The 19,068-nt window shown below is 48.6% G+C and overlaps 1 protein-coding gene across 6 annotated transcripts in view; it reads left to right on the forward strand.

The window, feature by feature from the left end:
• Window positions 1-18,740, forward strand: part of ARMH4 (armadillo like helical domain containing 4) — a 55,581-nt gene extending 36,841 nt beyond the window's left edge. For all 6 annotated transcript variants that reach the window (XM_063399608.1, XM_063399607.1, XM_063399605.1 and 3 more), the window contains 3 exons: window positions 13,897-13,928; window positions 17,663-17,797; window positions 17,982-18,740. In XM_063399608.1, coding sequence (XP_063255678.1) covers window positions 13,897-13,928; window positions 17,663-17,797; window positions 17,982-18,050 — 236 coding nt within the window. In that variant the 3' untranslated portion in view covers window positions 18,051-18,740. The remainder of the gene's footprint in view (window positions 1-13,896; window positions 13,929-17,662; window positions 17,798-17,981) is intronic.
• The last annotated feature ends 328 nt before the right edge of the window (window positions 18,741-19,068 follow it).

Below are 19,068 nucleotides of genomic sequence, written 5' to 3' on the forward strand. Positions count from 1 at the left end.
TTAAAGAGCATCAGTTCCACCCCCCTGCCATGGGCAGGGACATCTTCCACTGTCCCCAGGCTGCTCCAAGCTCCATCCAACCTGGCCTGGAACACTGCCAGAGATGGGGCAGCCACAGCTTCTGTGGGCAAACCTGTGCCAGGGCCTCACCACCCTCACAGGGGATAATTTCTTCCTGCTATCTAATTTAACCCTGCTCTCTGTCAGTTTGAAGCCATTCCCCCCTGTCCTGTCCCTCTCCACCTTTGCTCTCAGCTCCCTTCAGGCCACCATGAGGTCACCCCAAATCCTCTTTTTTCCCAGGCTGAACAGTCCCAGCTCTCCCAGCCTGTCCTCAGAGCAGATGGATCCTCTTGGTGGCCTCCTCTGGACCACCCCAACAGGCCAATGTCCCTCCCGTGTGGGACACCCCAGAGCTGCAAACAGCACATCCTGTCAGTGCTGTCAGCTTTGGATTCCCAGTCAGCAGATGAAGATGTTTGCTTATAGTAGAGAACTGTTGTGAGTGCAATTAATAAAGCTGCGAAGCTGAAAAGTAGCTGAAGAGCTAAATATCATTATATAATGAGACCTCCTTCCCAGTAAATGATGTGAAAAATGATTTCTTGCGAGGAATAACAAATTGCCGTGGCTTTTTACCCTAATTGTAGATGCTTGATTCTAATTTGTTGTTTGTCATTTCCATGTAAATGAAGAGTTTTAGCTATAATTACTGCATTTACGGCAAACAAGATATTATCATTTTCCAGTGCTCACGAAGCACTGGCATGTTTAGAAATAGAAGAAGTGAATAATTATCCCCCTTGTGCAGCTTTAGGGAGGGGTCTGCAAGTCATAGCAGCCAGCTCAGTGTGCCAAACAGGTCTTGCCCAAAGGCAGCTGATGCCGTTAACCCTCTTCTGCATTGGGGAGCCAGCTCAGACACATGGGGTGACTTTCCCAGTGCACTCAGCAGTGCTCCAGCTGCCCAGATCCCTCTGGACAGCATCTCCTTGTCATCACTCTCACAACTCAAAAGACAGCAGAGCCATCATTTTGGTTGGCTCTGAATTTCCTGGTTTGTCCCAGTTATCCCAGTTCAGAGAAGCTGTGGCTGCCCCATCCCTGAAAGTGTTTCTGGCCAGGTTGGATAAGGCTTGGAGCAACCTGGGGTGGTGGAAGGTGTCCCTGCCCATGGCAGGGGGTGGAACAGGATGGGCTTTAAGGTCCCTTCCAGCCCAAACCATGACTGGGATGATTCTCTGCTCCACCAGAATCTGCCTTTGCCCTTGCACAGTTTCCAGTGTCTGAAGTTATAAATCAGAATGCTGAGGTTTCTGACCACGGGAGGCTGTGCAGCATCTGACCCGACCCCACACCACTGCCTTGGGATGAGCCCACATCTCTGTGAAGGCCTCGCTGTGACAAAAACCCAGAGAGTGTAATGTCCATGGAAATGTCAGTCCCCAGCCAGAAAAGAGCTGCAGGATGTCACAGTGTCAAAATATGAGGATGTGTAATGCTGGGTTTCATCCCACCCCAGGCACTCTGCTCCTCTGGCATTCAGGCTGCTGCCAGTGTTGGGCACAGCATACAGTGAGGCCAAAGCCTTTGCCTGAGAGGTGACTCCAAAATCACCTCAAAATATTCCCCAAGCTGAGCCTTTGTACCCTGGGGAATCAGTTTGAGGCAGCTGCCAGGTTCTGTGTGGGGCCAGCAGAAGGGAGGGAGCACATGTGCCCTGCAGGGGCTGATTTCTCCTGGGAGTGGATCCATCACCCTGGTGCCTGTGGAGGAATGTTCCTGTGGGCACCAAGCAGCCTGGCAGGACAAGAACCGAGCCTGGTTGATGTTTCAATTCAGCCACTGCTGTAGTAACCTTTCCTGGGGCATCAGATCCTGTTGCTTGAGCCTCTTCAAGGGACGTGCCCAGAGCACTTCCCTCCCGCACTGCACACACTGCACAGTGGCAGTGTCACTGCAGGAGCTGCAGAGTGGCAGTGTCACTGCAGGAGCTGCAGAGTGGCAGTGTCACTCCAGGAGCTGCAGAGTGGCAGTGTCACTGCAGGAGCTGCAGAGTGGCAGTGTCACTCCAGGAACCCTGCAGAGTGGCAGTGTCACTCCAGGAACCCTGCAGAGTGGCAGTATCATTCCAGGAGCTGCAGAGTGGCAGTGTCACTCCAGGAACCCTGCAGAGTGGCAGTGTCACTCCAGGAACCCTGCAGAGTGGCAGTGTCATTCCAGGAGCTGCAGAGTGGCAGTGTGCTCATTCCAGGAGCTGCAGAGTGGCAGTGTCACTCCAGGAGCTGCAGAGTGGCAGTGTCACTGCAGGAGCTGCAGAGTGGCAGTGTCACTGCAGGAGCTGCAGAGTGGCAGTGTGCTCATTCCAGGAGCTGCAGAGTGGCAGTGTCACTGCAGGAGCTGCAGAGTGGCAGTGTCACTCCAGGAGCTGCAGAGTGGCAGTGTGCTCATTCCAGGAGCTGCAGAGTGGCAGTGTCACTGCAGGAGCTGCAGAGTGGCAGTGTCACTCCAGGAACCCTGCAGAGTGGCAGTGTCACTCCAGGAGCTGCAGAGTGGCAGTGTCACTCCAGGAGCTGCAGAGTGGCAGTGTCACTCCAGGAGCTGCAGAGTGGCAGTGTGCTCATTCCAGGAGCTGCACAGTGGCAGTGTCACTGCAGGAGCTGCAGAGTGGCAGTGTCACTCCAGGAACCCTGCAGAGTGGCAGTGTCACTCCAGGAACCCTGCAGAGTGGCAGTGTCATTCCAGGAGCTGCAGAGTGGCAGTGTGCATTCCAGGAGCTGCAGAGTGGCAGTGTCACTCCAGGAACCCTGCAGAGTGGCAGTATCATTCCAGGAGCTGCAGAGTGGCAGTGTCACTCCAGGAACCCTGCAGAGTGGCAGTGTCACTCCAGGAACCCTGCAGAGTGGCAGTGTCATTCCAGGAGCTGCAGAGTGGCAGTGTGCTCATTCCAGGAGCTGCAGAGTGGCAGTGTCACTCCAGGAGCTGCAGAGTGGCAGTGTCACTGCAGGAGCTGCAGAGTGGCAGTGTCACTGCAGGAGCTGCAGAGTGGCAGTGTGCTCATTCCAGGAGCTGCAGAGTGGCAGTGTCACTGCAGGAGCTGCAGAGTGGCAGTGTCACTCCAGGAGCTGCAGAGTGGCAGTGTGCTCATTCCAGGAGCTGCAGAGTGGCAGTGTCACTGCAGGAGCTGCAGAGTGGCAGTGTCACTCCAGGAACCCTGCAGAGTGGCAGTGTCACTCCAGGAGCTGCAGAGTGGCAGTGTCACTCCAGGAGCTGCACAGTGGCAGTGTCACTCCAGGAGCATTGCTCAGTATCAGTGCTCATTCCAGGAGCATTGCTCAGTATCAGTGCTCATTCCAGGAGCCCTGCAGGGAAAAGGAAAGGCTCATTCCCACCACTTTGGCTCCGTGCCCTGTGCCTGGCCTCCCTGTCTGCCTCACTTCCAGGCACAGAGTGTGTCCTTGCCATCGTGTTCCTGGAGCTCAGAGCCTCATCAGCAGTCTGCTGATACCTGGCTCTCCTGTGACCTTCTTGCCCTCCAAGGACTGCTGTAATTCCTGGAGTTTTCCTGGCTTTTTAGGGGATAAAATCTGCCACTGACTCAGCTGTTTGTAGACAGAGGAATAAATCACTGGCAGGGTAAGCACACTGTGCGACTCCTCAGATCCTGCTGTGTCCATGTTCTCTCCTCACTTGGTTTGCTTTGCCCTTTGCTCATTCCCTTTCACCTCTGGGATTTTCTGAGGGCCCATTCCCACAGGTGTACCTGGAATGTTAAAAGTAGTTGGGAATAGTTTTGGGAAAACTGCCAGAGGGCAGGTTCAGATGGGATATTGGGAAGGAATTCTTCCCTGTGAGGGTGGGGAGGCCCTGGCACAGGGTGCCCAGAGAAGCTGTGGCTGCTCCATCCCTGGAAGTGTCCAAGGCCAGGCTGGACAGGGCTTGGAGCAATCTGGGATAGTGGAAGGTGTCCCTGCCCATGGCAGGGGGTTGGAACACGATTCTTTAAATAACGGCATCCTAAAGAACATTTGTTTCCAAACAATCCCATTTTGCTGTGATTTAATATTTGTATTGTCTTGGCTCCCAGAACATCCCACACAGATGGGGGTGTTACAGTAGGGGCTGTTGAGCTATGCAGGAAGAGGCTCTGACACAAGGAAAAGAAACACAAGTGACCTACGAGATATGATCTATTACATCTTTAATATTCCCACAGTAAGGATGGAAAATGGAATAAGAAATCAATCTTCTTGCCCATAGTTATACAAGAAGTCAGGGACAGGTGTGAGGAATTTTAAGGCCCCATTTGGTGTTTGATCACAAGAGAATTGAATCACAGTGGGAACTGATGCTCAGTTCTGGATGCAGGAGGAATGTGGGATGAGACTTGTCCTGTTAGCAAACATGAGCTTGTTCATTTTCCCTTCGTGACTAACACTGGACAATGCTGCTCTTCCCAAGTATCTGCAGGAAAAGGAGTCTCTGTGATAATCAGATCTTATTTTTAGCATCTAATCGATGCTCAGGGTTTTGTGGTGTAATTACTGGAATACTGGGAAAACACAGTCTAATACCTGTTTTTTCCTTCAAAGGTCAACTCCATCATTTTTGTTTCCAACCATTTAGTCCTTTATTGATCTTTGTGTCATTTCATGGGGAGTGCTGCATCTTGACAGAGGAAATAAAGGCCAAAACTTGAAATAAGAAAAATATATCCTTTTTCTTAAACACAAAAATGGAAAATCCCCTATTTCAGCTGGCAAATCCTTCATACAGTGTCCACGGGAAATAAGATTCCGAAAATTGCTTTTGTTCTTTATGGAAGAAAAAAAAAGCAAACCAAGAATCTTTTCCAAGCCTGATTAATATCAGACATAAACTGAAGCACAAAAAGAAATTTTGCAGTGTAGCTGCTGATCCTTGAAAGCAGATGAGGCCATGGGCTCTGTCAGGAGGGCAGCAAGATCTCTGGTTTGCATTTAGAGAGGGCTGAATGAGAAATGCCCTCTGCTCTCAGTATCACATGGCTTCAGCTGGAGGTTTGGAAGGTATTTAATCAAATAACAGCCACCACCATCCTGCTGCTGTCCTCCAGCTGAGGTGAGGTGCTGTTGGAGCAGAGGGATGCACGAGGTGCTCTCCACCTGCAGCTTCTCCACCTTGTCCACTCCTCCCATCACTTCCACCTGACATTTAGTTGTAATTTGCAAAAAAATCTATTCTGCCTTTGCCAGACTGTGGGAGAGGCTGCTGGGTTATGGAGCAGAAAACAGATTTGGAGAAAAATGTGCATTAAAAGGTAGCATGGGACCGAATTCCATCTTGTGCTTTTTCCCTGTAAATATAGAGGGACAAACCCTCTGGTCAAAACCTGCTGGTCAAACCAGCAGTGGTTTTAGGGGGACCTGGTGCCAGGAAGAGCTCAGATATTGGCTTGGTGTGAGGACAGAGATCCCCACTCTGTTTGTGCACTCACCTCTGGGGTCTGGGATGGGCTTGGTGCAGTTTTCCCTGTCTGCCCTGCTGCTTTCCTTTCCTCTGATCCCTGAGGGGATTGGGCAGAGTGAAAGCACAGCACGGAGCCTGCTGGCAGGAGAAAGGACTTCTCTCCCAGGATTTCTCTCCCAGGACTTCTCTCCCAGGATTTCTCTCTCGGGATTTCTCTCCCAGGGCCGCATCCTCGCCTGCTGTAAATCAGGAGATGGCAAACCAAAGATCACACCTCGGAGCTTCTCCAAAAATCAGCCAGGGAGGTTGAGATTGTGGAATCACAGAATGGTTGGGACAAGAAATAACCTTGAAGACCTCTCTGTTCACACCCCTCTGCAGGGTGGTGGGCAGGGACACCTTCCACTAGCCCAGGCTGCTCCAAGCCCCAGCCTGGCCTTGCTGGGGAAGGATAGTGTTTCCCTTCAGGGCATTGCTTTGTGAGTCTGCCCAGGCCATGCCAATCATTACATTTGTTGCATTTATATTCTGTTGTATTCCAGTTCTTGATAACTTTACCAAATTTTACCAAGGTTTTTCCATGATGCTTGTCCCAGACTTTTAAAGAAAACTTTGGCTGAAGAAGTTCACCAGCTCCAGCGGATGAATCACGAGGAGAATAAACCATTAATAATTTTTTTACTGGAGACTTCTGAGAAAAGAAGTAATTTGAAATAGAAAGAAAGAAAGAAAGAAAAGAGAAAGAAAGAAAGAAAGAAGGAAAGAAAAAAGGAAAGAAAGAAGGAAAGAAAAAGAAAGAAAGAAAAAGAAAAGAAAAAAGAAAAGAAAAAGAAAGAAAGAAAGAAAGAAAGAAAGAAAGAAAGAAAGAAAGAAAGAAAGAAAGAAAGAAAGAAAGAAAGAAAGAAAGAAAGAAAGAAAGAAAGAAAGAAAGAAAGAAAGAAAGAAAGAAAAGAAAGAAAAAGAAAAGAAAGAAAGAAAAGAAAGAAAAGAAAGAAAAGAAAGAAAGAAAGAAAGAAAGAAAGAAAGAAAGAAAGAAAGAAAGAAAGAAAGAAAGAAAGAAAGAAAGAAAGAAAGAAAGAAAGAAAGAAAGAAAGAAAGAAAGAAAGAAAGAAAGAAAGAAAGAAAGAAAGAAAGAAAGAAAGAAAAGGCATAATTTTAGAGTTGAGAGTGCAGGGATCAGAAAAACTCTGGAAGAGGTGTATCAGTGCTCTGGAGAAAGCACTGGAGCAGCCTGGAAAGTGTTCTTTCATAGAACCTGGCTCTTCAGCTGCTGTTTCTAGGTAGTTCTGTTTGGATGGTGGTGTGTAAATAAACAGCGCAGAAAAGCCAACTTAGAAAGGTTATTAAAGCTGCAAAGTCAAGGCTCATGAGTAAAGAAAGGTTTTTCATCTTCAGCAGGATACAGTTTTGATGAGGAGCCTCCAGGGAGACCTTAGAGCCCCTTCCAGGGCCTCGAGGGGCTCCAAGAGAGAGGGAGAAGGATTTTGGACATGGGCATGAAGTGACAGGACAAGAGGGAATAGCTCCAAACTGCCAGAGGGCAGGGTTAGATGGGATATTGGGAATGAATTCTTGGCTGTGAGGGTGGGGAGGCCCTGGCACAGGGTGCCCAGAGAAGCTGGGGCTGCCCCATCCCTGGCAGTGTCCAAGCCCAGGTTGGACAGGGCTTGGAGCAGCCTGGGGTAGTGGAAGGGGGTGGAACAGACTGTTTTTAAGGTCCCTTTAACCCAGACCTGTCTCTGATTCTCTGCAAGCTGGTGACTATCAAGGTTTTCAGCACCCCTGAGCTGAGGCAGGGTGGATTCTCAGTGCTGGTGACTCTTTGTGTTGCTGTAGGAGCTGTGCCAGGGAGAAGCTGATCCCACATGTGCTCCAGCAGAGGCATTGCCATTTCCATAAACAAAGTTTGCATTTCCTCTCCCAGAGCAGACACAGCTTTTGAACGCGGTGTGAGCCAGTAAATATTTAATCAGACAACAAATTGTGACAGCCAGTTCACAGCGACGTCCTGCTGGTGCCTTTTAGGATAGAGGGAGGGTTTGTACCTTGGCTTGGTTTTAACATCTTGTGCCTGTCTGGGGCCACTGGGGGTGAAACAAAGAGTGTGGAGATATCAATGTGTGTTCTGAAGGCCCCACAGAAGAATTGGGTTCACAGAGAAATGCCAAATACAGGGATTGTGGTGGCACCTTCATAAATTGGGTTTTTTACGACTTAGCCTATGCAGTGCCTTTGCCAGCCTCAGCAAGGGGCTACTCACTGTGGACAGATAAAGTGGAAAACAGCTTAAAAGGTGCAAGGGAAAAGGAAAAGGAGGAAGCAGACATAATGCCATGGGGAAAGGAGTGTCAGAAGGGTTGCTAAGGTCAGGGAAGGAGGTGGGAAGCCCATTTTAGTTCCTGCTTTCTGGGTGAGCGTGGTGAGTTGTTTCCCCATCTCCATTTCTTTTCCAAGAGATTTGGGCAGGTTGTGGCAGCCTTGAGTTGTAACCAGGCTTGGGTTGCAGCTGGACAGGCAGGGAAAAGGGTGTGGATGGCACAATTCAGGACCAGACAGTGCCATGGTAACTATTAATGTTCACTGGGTTAGTTCAAAGTTCACCCAAGCAAAATTTTTGAAATTTTGAAAACATAAATGGTAATTGTCAGTCTGATGTTTGTTAGATTATCCAGCTGTTCAGGCATTCTTGAGTTGGCCGATTCATGCATCAACATTCCCATCAGGTAGGTGTAGCTGTTGTAGAATTAAAAATATGCTGCCTTCCAGCCAGATGCCATTTTCTTTATTATTTATTTGTGCTAGTAAGTAAATTGAAAATTGTGCTTTTATAAGGGAAAGGAGCTGGTGCACCCCTGTGCCATTAAGTTGTCAGAGCTGAGCAGATGGAGCACGAAGCATTTCTGCAAAATTGTTCTCACAAGTCTCATTTGGGAAAAAAAAAGTTTCACCTGCAAGAGAAAGGGATGAAATCTGTAATGGAACAGGGCAGGTTGCTTGGTATATACAGACTGATTGAAAATAATCAATCTTTTCCTTATATTTTACACTTTAACCAGCTCTCCTTTGCTGAAAGAGTGCAGGTTTGGATTAGATATTAAAAAATACTCTTGACTGTGAGGGTGGTGAGGTCCTGTGAGGTTGCCCAGAGAAGCTGAGGATCCCCCATCCCTGGCAGTGCCACATTTTCACCACTGGGCTGGGGGTCCAGAGTTATTAAAAGAAAAGGTGATGGATGAACCCTCAGCAGTGGCAGGATGGAGTTCTGGAATGAAGCTGTGAGTGCTGGATTTGAAAACCAGGCAACATCTGCAGGGATGAGCCATAATGTGCCGTGGAAAGACAGGATTGCTTTAAGTGATGATTTAAAAAGAGGATGTGATTAAAACAAGCTGATCAGATGAAACCAAAGTGACAAGACAAAGCAGCAGGGCATCCAGGAGGGGAAGGGGGAGACACAGCTGATGGCAGTAGGGCATGAATTATTGACTGAAATCTCCACCAGAAGTCTTTGCGTTTTCTTATCTGGGAAGGGAGAAAATGAATGAGAAGTGAATGGAATTATTAAGCAGCTTTATCATTGCATTGGAGTGGATAATTAGGCAATTAGGATTACTAAAAGTTGGCAAAGCAAGAGGCCCCGAGGACTTGTGCTCCTGATTTCAGAGGAGGGTGGAGAGGGAAGCAGGGAAAAGCCTTTGGTGAGGGATTTGATGGTGCCTTGTGGTGAAAGGCAGAGCCAGGCTCTGGCACCCAGACCCCTGCAGCTGCCAGGACAGAGGGGGCACAGGAGACCTGGATAGTGAAAATAACTTTTCTGGAGATGGACAGTCCTTGGAGCAGCAGCAGGGAGGGAGAGCAGGGGTGGAAGCTTCAACATAAAAAGGATCTGGAGCCAAGTGAGTCCAGAGGAGACCACAGAGATGCTCTGGGGGCTGGAGCCAGGCTGGGAGGGATGGCAGTGTCCAGCCTGGAGAAGAGAAGGCTCTGGAGAGAGCTCAGAGCCACTTCTGATTTTGGGTATCCAGTGCCACATACCCTCAGGTGTCACCTGCTGTCCCTCCCACCTGCATCTGCCAAAACCTGACCTTCCAGAAGGGTTTTGCTCACAGGGAATTGTGACTGTCCCTTTGGGCCAGGTCCCTCCAAAGAGGGTCACCACAGCCACCACAGGCTGCTGCTCATCTCTGCCTCACTTCTGTAGCTGCCACCAGAGCTTCTGAATAGCTGGCTGCACATTTTGAAGGGGAAAAATGGGTAAAACTGACTAAAAATAGCACATTGCATCTGTAACTGGCTGAAATCATCCTGGGCTGCTCTCAGGCCAGTGGCACATGACCATGCTCCTCCTCTGTGCTCCTAACTGGCTTAATCTTAAGCTATATTTTATTATAAATTAATTTGCAGAGATGCAGACATCATCTAAATCACTGAGGAAATGTCAGATTATGTATGTAATTTGCAGAAGTGCTCCACACTCATCTTACTTAGCTCCCCATGAAACCAAGGGATCAAAATTAAGCTGAGACAGAGAATTTGGACCAGTCACCACCCTGAAAGTGCCGTGGAAGATGAGCCAGCACTGCAGACACTTGTTAGTAATTCACACCCAGAGACTCTTGCAATTTCTTCAGCAATCAGAGAAAGGAGGGATAAAAGGGATGGTGAAAAATACATGGAATAGAGTATTTCTTACTAATTATTTGCTTGGCCTCATTGGCAAATCACCTGGTGTTCTTGGAGAGTGCTGCATTTTCATGGGAAGGTGCCAGCCACAAAGTTCCTCTCCCAAGACCGAGGCAGAATATTAATTATGGATTCTGTTGCATAATTAGAGTCTGAAGCCCAGAGTTAATTGATGGTAGCTGCTTAGCATGGATATCAGTTCTACCTTGAAATAATGCTGTGTCTCCAGCCCACACTGGTGTCCTCAGAGGGGTAAATCAGTGGAGCAGCGAGCACTGCTCAGTTTTGGTGACACAGGTCTGGTGTGGACATGGGACAAAGAATAAAACAGACTTAATTAATATATCTGATTTGATAACCAAGATGCCATGGCAGGAACAAACAGAGCTTTGAGGGTTACAGAATTTGGGATTAAAACCTGCTTACAGGAAGAGAGAAGATTCAATCAAAACTTCTGCAAGCAAAAGATGTTGTAAAATGTATGAGTTGTCTGTATGATCTTTAACCTGATTATTGTAGTGGAATTGTACCTTTCTGAAATGGTATATAAGCTTTTGAAAAATCTGAGTAAAATCAAATTCTGATCACCAAATCAGTCTTCCTGTCTCTCTATCAGTTGTCAATAGTCTGGGACCTTGGCTGTGACAGCTCCACACTCTCTGCTCCTTCCCAGTGCAGTCCTGCCAGGACCTTGAAGGGTTCCTGACCTCCTGCTGCCCAAATCTCATTAATTTGGGGTCATTGTTTTCCTCTAGCAGAGCTCAGAGGCTGTGGCTGCATTAGAGCATCCCCTGGAGGGGCACCCAGTCAGGGAGAAATCACCTTGGGCTGTTTTTCCTGTGACCTGGGTTGATTTCCAAAGGCTCTGCAGGGCTGGAAGCGAGGCTGGGTTTAATAACAAACAAATGTGAAACAGCAAATAAAGATTTGTACTACCAAGCTGGTGGGCCCCAGCAGGCGTGCTGCTGTTGTTCTGTGGAGCAGAGGGGAGCCAAGCCAGAACCTGTGTTCATTAAAAATAGGTAATAGAATATTCTGAGCTCAGAATAGAATATTCTGCCTTGGCAGAAATCCTCCAGAGTTAATTGCTGCCGTTGTTCAGCGGCAGGAAAGTGGGTCGGCTGTTGATGAGATCACTGATCCCGTGTCGTTGTGGTGAAAGGTGTAAAAATAGGTAAAAATAAAAGGTAAAAATAGGCTTTGTGCTCAGCTGGGGCTTGGGCCAGCTGAGCACAGCGTGCACACGCTGAGGGTGCAGGTGTGACTGCCCTGGTGTGCTCGGGGGATGATGTCCCCAAGCCCTGTGGTGCTGGAATTCTGCAAACTTTTTAGGGTTTTAGTAGATAGTCATGTGTGTCAAGCAATATGGAGGATTTGAAGTCTGAGTTCTTCACCTTCTTCTTCCTTCTTCTTCATGGTTTTTGGGTGGTTTTCTGTAATGGGGTGCAAAAGGGCTGCATTGCAGGCCTTGGGTGGTCATTGTTGGGTCAAAAGTATAAATAATGTAGGTGTCACCTCATTATTGGGTAATTATCGCTTAAATAATCTTGGAAAGAGTTAGAAGCTCTCCATTTTACCTCATTTCTCTAATTTTCTAGTTAGAGCTCACCCCTCATGGGTCTGTAAATAGATGAGAAATAATAAACATCCATGTCCAAACTCAAACCCTGCATTTCCTGTGTATTATTCATCCTGACCTTGGCAGAGAGAAACTCCTGGCAGTGTCACATCTGGAAACCCAGCCTAGGGGTGCCACGGGTTTCCTGCCTCTCTGGGATGTGGGAAATCAAGGCACAGAAAATTCTCAAAATCTTCTGCTCAAACACAGTAATGAATACAGGGTTGGACCTGAGACCTTGGAAAAGCTTCCAAATTGAGAGACCAGAAGCAAAAATGTGGGTTTGTAGTTTAGATAGAAACATACTCAGCTAGGTAGTGGAAAGTTTAAAGGTTTTAAAGTTTGGATGTAGAAGTAGTTACAGAAATAGTAAAAGGTTTTAAGGTGCAGCAAGTAGTTTGTGTGTCACTGTAGATTAGGTAAGAAAGCCTCCACTGTGGCAGGATGTGTGGTACAGCTTAATGAGCTATTGGTGTGGAAGTAAAAATATGTGTGGCAGTAGATTATTGGTTAATAAACTTTTAAAACCCCCTGTAACCTGTGGTCTTGGGACCACTGAGCACAAACACCTGTCCTCTCACTTATGCAGTGAAAGCATTCTCATTCTTCATGATTCTGAGGTAATAAATAATGCTTTGGAACATCTCTCAGTGGTCCTGTGTCTCTTGCACAATCCTGACACTGGGATTCCACTGGGAGTGACATCCAGGGCACGCAGGCTTGGGCTGGCAGAGGTGGTGGCACCTTCATATATTGAGTTTTTTATGGCTTAGCCTATGCAGGCCAGGACTAATGGTGGGAAGAGCTGATAAAACAAGACCTCTTGTCCTCTTCTGGTGCTGTGTGTGTCCCTCTCCTGGATAATTCATCTTTTTTTCTCAGCTCCCCATCAGAGATAAGTGCACCTGTGCCTCTTTCACACGTGTTCACCTCTAGCTGTTTTGGGAGCCTTCTGTTTGGAAGGTGTCACGTTGCTAACCTTTCAAGGGGAGCATTCAGATCTCTTTGAACTTGGGATATATCTGAGACATAAAAGAGCCTTTTGCTGCTGGCCCTCCTGTGCCCCTCCCCACCCACAGAAAGGCTCCTTCCAGGAGGGTGCTCTGAGTGCTGCAGGTGCATGTGCAGACACTGAGATTGCTAATTCAAGCTTTGAAGGGACGTTTTATAACAAAGCAGGCTTGGAAATCGGGTCTGAATCCATAAACTGTGTGTGTTATATTTGGGATTTAACTGGAAGGAATATCCCTCGGAAGGACATTGCTGCATCCAAGAGTCCCCTGTGCCTGTAGCATTGTCCTCCTGAAGAGATGAGAATCCTTGAAAAAACACAGTTGCTGAGCCCTAAAAAACCCCAACATGGAACTGTTTATTGCTTCTTACCTGTGAGCAGGAGTTTGTGAAAATCCTGGCGGATCCTTGTGGGTGTTTTGCCCTCGGTGCAGTGCAGACACACCCAGTGCCCTGTGGGGTCAGTGACTCCTGCAGCCACTGCTGAGCCCTTGCAGCTCTTTGAGATCAGTGAATATTCCCTCACAATGCCAGGACAGAATTTTAATCCTCATCTGTCTTATTTCACAGGACTTATTTAACTGTTAGGAGAAGAAAGTCGCACGCTGGCAGCACAGATTTCTTGGTTTAGTGATTTAGCACCTCCAGGGCTATCCCAGAGCAGGCAGTGGCCATTCCAGAAAAGCAGGGGAATAAAAAATGGAGAATAATACATTTTTAGCCATCATTACAGGCTGTACAAAATACAGGGAAGAACATCCACAGAGAGGAGGCCAGTGGAAGGGGATAACTGCCCAGTAAGGTTTTCTCCTGCTCACACACCCCAGAGTGTATGAGAGGTGATGGTCGGAACCCCACAGCCTGAAATCCTGGTTTTTATCTTCCTTGTTAAGTCACTCTGAGGATGTGAACTGCTCAGGCAAAGGTGAGCTGCTTGCCTGCCAGCTCACTCCAAGAGTTCCTTGCGTTGATTTGCTGCATTTGCTTTTTCTCATGAACGAGGAAAGAGGAAATGTAATGTTCAGCCTTATCAGCTTGTCAATTTAATTGCTGTCTATTTAAATGTTATCACTGTCGTTTGGTATTAATTAATAGAAGTGACATGATTACAGCTTTTACTTTTCCTTGTTTTTCAGTGAGAAGCTGGATGGAGAAGCTGAAAGATAAGGTAGGAGGCTCAGTGTTTCAGTTCCTTTCAGCAAAGCCCCTTTTTCTTGCACGAATAAATAAATTCTTGTCAGTGCTGTTCTTTATCTCTACACAGACAGTTGAGAAAGGGCTTGAAATTTTCTCTGGGAGGCAAATGAACCAGATGCTGCTGGTGTAGAGTGGTGTGGATCCACAATAAATCCCTGATGGGGATTGTAACTAAGGGCAGGAGGGACAGAGGTGTTTGATTGATTTCTCTGCACCAGAAAAGGACCTTGTCAGATAATCCAAGTTATTTTTTTATTTCCCTTTAACTTATCATAGAGTGGTTTTGGTTGAAAGGACCTTTGGAAGTCCATCTAGTCCAACCCCTCTGCACTGAGCAGGGATATCTTCCACCAGATCAGGAACAGGTTGCTTTGGACCCTCTCCAGCCTGACCTGGAATGTTCCAAGGGACACCAGGGTAAAGAATTTGGTTCCACCCCTCTTCTCTAAGTGCTGAGCTCAGTTCTGGATCCAAATCAAGAGGGTCTGGTGCTGCTCTCTGGTGAGAGGCTGCATGCCATGCCAGTGCCTCTGGATGAAGCCTTTCCTACCTCCACAAGCTGCAAATCCCAGGAAGGAGAATGATCAAACACAGCAAACCTGACAAGGTATCAGACCCTGATCATTCCCCCTGCCATCACAGGGGGCTGGCCCACGGAATCAAGAGTTGTGCCAGCCACAGGCAGTGATGGCTTTTTAAGCTCTGCTGCCCTGGAGCAAATATTGACATTTCAAAATGGTTGTGAAGCCTTTCCAAGTGTTGTGTTGCTGACAGCAGAGCCATGAAGCTGGAAATGAGGTGACAGCAAGAACATTCCGTGACTCAACAGGCCTTGGAAATTCTTGAACAGGATCAGAGTCAGTAGAAACAAAAACCATCACAGGGAGTGCGAGTGATCTCTGAAAACACAGCTCTGAGCTCAGGCAGACTCACCCAACCAGCCCAGCCTTCCCACGTGGCCCACACCAAATTTCAGCAGCACTTTTACTATCAAATCAGAGCAGAGAATCAGGGTCTGGGTGTCTGTTTTCCAGGACTGGGGAGTGGGAGGGTTTAAGGGAGTTGCCTTTCTGCCTGCACCAGGAAGGAGGCAAATCTAGAGCGAGCTTTGCTCATGGCAGAGCTCCTTGGGCTGGGATTCATCCAGAGCAGATGCTGAAAGGACAGAAAATGGCTCTCCCAGCCAAGGCAAAGAGCAGCCAGCCAGGCTGGGTGTGTGCCTGGGGGACTGCAGCATGCACAGCTCACCTGCCCGTGCCAGAACGTGGCACAGCACCAGCTTGGGGACATCAGTGCCTTCTCACTGAAGCTGCAGCTCTCACGTCTTTCCTCTGGACACCTTGTTGGCCACCTCTGTCCTTCCCTGTTGCAGAGGGGCTGCATGTTCCTGTTCCTGTCTCCAGCAGAGCTCTGGAGAGTCTGAACCTCGTGCAGGCAGGCCCTGGACCGTGTGGCAGTGCCCAGGAGCAACTGAGGATCCACTGGTGTCCCCTTCAAAGACTCACTCCAGAGGCACCTCCCTCCTTTGGGGAACAGCAGATCTTTCACCTGGCTCACATTTTTCCTTAGAAAAGCCCATCAAAATACACCCTCCCCCCACTCCCAACCAGCTGCTGGTGTAGCAAATCACTTGCAAATAAACCTGTTCACCCCATTCTCCCCTCCTCCTAGCTGAGTTTATCAGCACCAGCCTTATGTGCCCCTCTCATTTGCCCTTGTCCTCTGTTTTCTCATCCCTCCATCCAGAAGAGACTTCCAGCACACAATGGAATGTCTCCCATCTCTGGGAGATAGGTCCTTCCCTGTCCCTCAGGGGCTGTGGGACCAGGAGCACAGGGTCAGGGACAGATTTATGTCTGGTCTCCTGTAATCAGTGTGCAAATGCTGCATTTGGTGTGGCAAACAAGGGACATGAAGTCCTCTTAAATTCTCTTCCTATTATCTCAAAACCCAGCAGAGCCAGGAAGGTCATGAGCGTGGATTTGGTGTATTAAAGCATCCCTAAAGAAGTTACATCTTCCCCATAAAGGGGTAAAAATGTGGCTTTGACCTGTGAAATGGGGTTTTCTACCAGGAAAGTGCAGAAGCCCTCAGAAGTTGGGCTGCAAGACACAGAAGGGCTAGATTTACATCACATCACAGGTTTTTGGGGTGTAAAACATTGATTGGGGAAAAGCTGTAAAAGGCCGTGGGCTGATCAGGCATGACAAAGGCTCACAGACAGGCTGAGGAGTTCATGGTGATTTCTGACATGGAAACTCAACTGGGCAGCAGCTAAAAGCCATTTACAGCCTCCCCTCACTGCCCATGCCAGCAGCAAAGTTCCAGAAATAGAAAACCCCACGCTGCACTAATTAGGTCACCCAATTAAGGCACCTTAATTGCCTCACAGAGACACAGCCGTCAGCTGTGTCCTGACTAACCTTCTTTTTCTGGAGCTGGGCTCAGGGATGCAGCCCCTTCCCAGCACCTGAGCTGAACAGGGCTGGGTTTTCTGGGAGGGTGTTCAGGGAATCTGAACGATGCAGCTGAAGATCCCTGGAGCTTTGGGATCCAGACACAGAGCTGTTACTATTTAAAGCACTGAGTAGTGTCTGGAGGGGCTTGGGGGAGCAATCCTTGGCATTGTGGCTGCCCCAGGTGAGAGCAGTTGTTTCTATTCTCCAGGTAAGTGTACAAAAGCAGAGTAGTGCAGCTGAACAGCTTTTTCTTTTTTACTCCCACTGGGTGGATTATGGAGGAGAAGTAATTATGGTGTGTGTGCTCTGTTGTATTTTGAGAGCACAGATGAAGACAAGTGGTGGTAAGCAGTGGGCTGAGGCTCTCCAGGAGCTGTCTGATGGTCCTCAGAATTGGTGCCTGTGTTCCTTGGCAGGTGTAAGATCTGTTTTGGGGGGTGTAGCAGGCAGAGGGTGAAGCTGTAGTGGCACAGGAGAGGACTCTGGCTGCAGAGGGGGAAGCCAGGCTGCACATGCCTCCCTTGCAACACTGAGCCCCCCTGCCCAAATCAGGTGAGGATTCTGAAGCAATCTGGCCCTTTAAAACTCAGGTTCATTTTCATTTCAAGCAGTAAAGTGTAAAATAACAAGCACTTGGGAATATTTTCCTAAGGATTGAAAGTGTTCAGATGTGTCATTTCAGATCAGTCATGCTGTCTGTATTATTATTTTTTTAATGGGCAGTGCAAACACTCGGATCACAGCGATTGAATTGGGGCTGGTTCACTTTTGCTGTGCAGCTGAAGGTGTGTGTGCCCTCCCTCTGTGTCATCATCCTGCCCATGCAAAGCCAAAGTGTTTGGCTCAGAGATTTTGAGTACCAAGCTGAGGAGGCCTTGGAGTGGCTCGAGATCACCTTCCTTTGGCAGCCAAGGTTTTCCTTCATTCCTGCACCCCAAATTGAGACACTTCACCCCAGCACTCACCCAAATTATTCCCTCTCCTAAAGGCAGGCAAGCACTGCAGGGTCTCAGCTGTCAGGAAAAGCTGAGTTGTGCTGGTGACCAGTTTGCTGCTGGAGTGGGGTTGGTTTGGGCTTGGTTCGTCCCTGGAAGGAGGAATCACCCTGTACAGGCAGGTGATGGGGGCTGAAATCCAAAAAACGCTGAAGGAATCACCACAGGGATATACTGCAGTCCTTGGCTGGTGAAAATGAATGAAAGGTTGTTTTGGGGAGTGTTGCTGTGCTCCTCTCTTTTCCATCCAGGCAGGATACATGTCGGGGATGCTGGTGCCTGTGGGAGTGGGAATAGCCGGGGCCCTCTTCATCCTGGGAGCCCTCTACAGCATTAAGATCATGAATCGCCGGAGGAGAAACGGCTCCAAGAGGCACAAAAGGAAGGTATGGACCCTGCCAAGGAGAGGTATGGAAACTGTGAGCCCTTCTGGTGGAAATCAAACACAGCCTGGCTGGGCTCTGTGAGAGCTGCAGTGCCCGGGGTGCCTCGGTTACGGGCTGGGGGAATTCTCTTCCTTTTGTTCCTTTTTGCTCGTGGGGCTCTCTGATGCTTGTTTTCCTCCCCCAGCAGAGGGAATTTAACAGCATGCAGGACCGAGTCATGCTCTTGGCCGACAGCTCTGAAGACGAATTTTGAGTGGGACTGCAGTGCCCTCGGGAGACTTTTCAGAGGAGAGGGAGAGAGGGGGAGAAGAAGAAGAAGAAGTGACTTTTCTGCTGCTCCCTCGGCTGCCCCGGGCAGGGGCGGTGTCCCCAGCCGAGTGACAATGACAATGCTATGCTCTACGTGTGCCACCCGTGATGTTTGTTTTGATACAGTAGTGGAGATGTCACGCTCGCCCCCGGCACCTCATTCAGAGCCACAGCTGGAGCCGATCCACGTGGATCATTGTGTTCCTCTCACCCTGCTGTACTGTTTTGGTCCTGGCTGGCAGTAATCTAATCATAACAATAGCTCTCACCCATCCCAGGAATGGAAATCTTTACTGTGAATGACTGCTGTCCGATTCATTTTAAATGTTGCATTACCTGAGCTAGAGTTCGTTAGTGCTAAGATTAGCTGCTCTGCTTAATTAATGAGTTGTAAGCCTGAACTGTGTCCCTGGCTGCCTGAGAAGTGCCCGTGTACGGGGTTCTTGGTACAGTTTGAAGCACACTTCTGCCCTCGGGTGCCCCCACTCTCAGCCCTTTCTTCCTTCAGCTCTGCTGCACACTGCTTGAAGACACGCAGGAATGGCCTCAGCACTCGATTCCACCCCAAAATTCCTTGTCCATTTTCAACCAGCACTGTCTGTTACAGCACAATAAATACCAGCCCTCACCTGCTGACGGGTGCTCTTGCCTGGATCTCTTGGCTTTTGGTCAGGGGGCAAGGAGGTGAGAGAAGAGGCAGGTCAGAGACTTCCCCAGCTTCTGCCTCCTGTTGGAGGGACACTAGCTCCAGGTTCATCTCTTTCCAGGGCTTCATTCCCACAGGGATGAGAGTGGAGCCTCTGTACCCCTTTACCCCACTGGAAAATGCGTTTTCAGTCCCTGAAAGCTGCGTGAACAACAGCACCTTTGGGGGATCTGGATGGGTCTTGTCTCACAGAATCACAGAATGGTTTGGGTTGGAAGGGACTTGGTTCCAACCCTGACACCTTCCACTATCCCAG

This window comes from Prinia subflava, chromosome 5 (assembly GCF_021018805.1).
Source record: "Prinia subflava isolate CZ2003 ecotype Zambia chromosome 5, Cam_Psub_1.2, whole genome shotgun sequence".
NCBI lineage: Eukaryota > Metazoa > Chordata > Aves > Passeriformes > Cisticolidae > Prinia > Prinia subflava.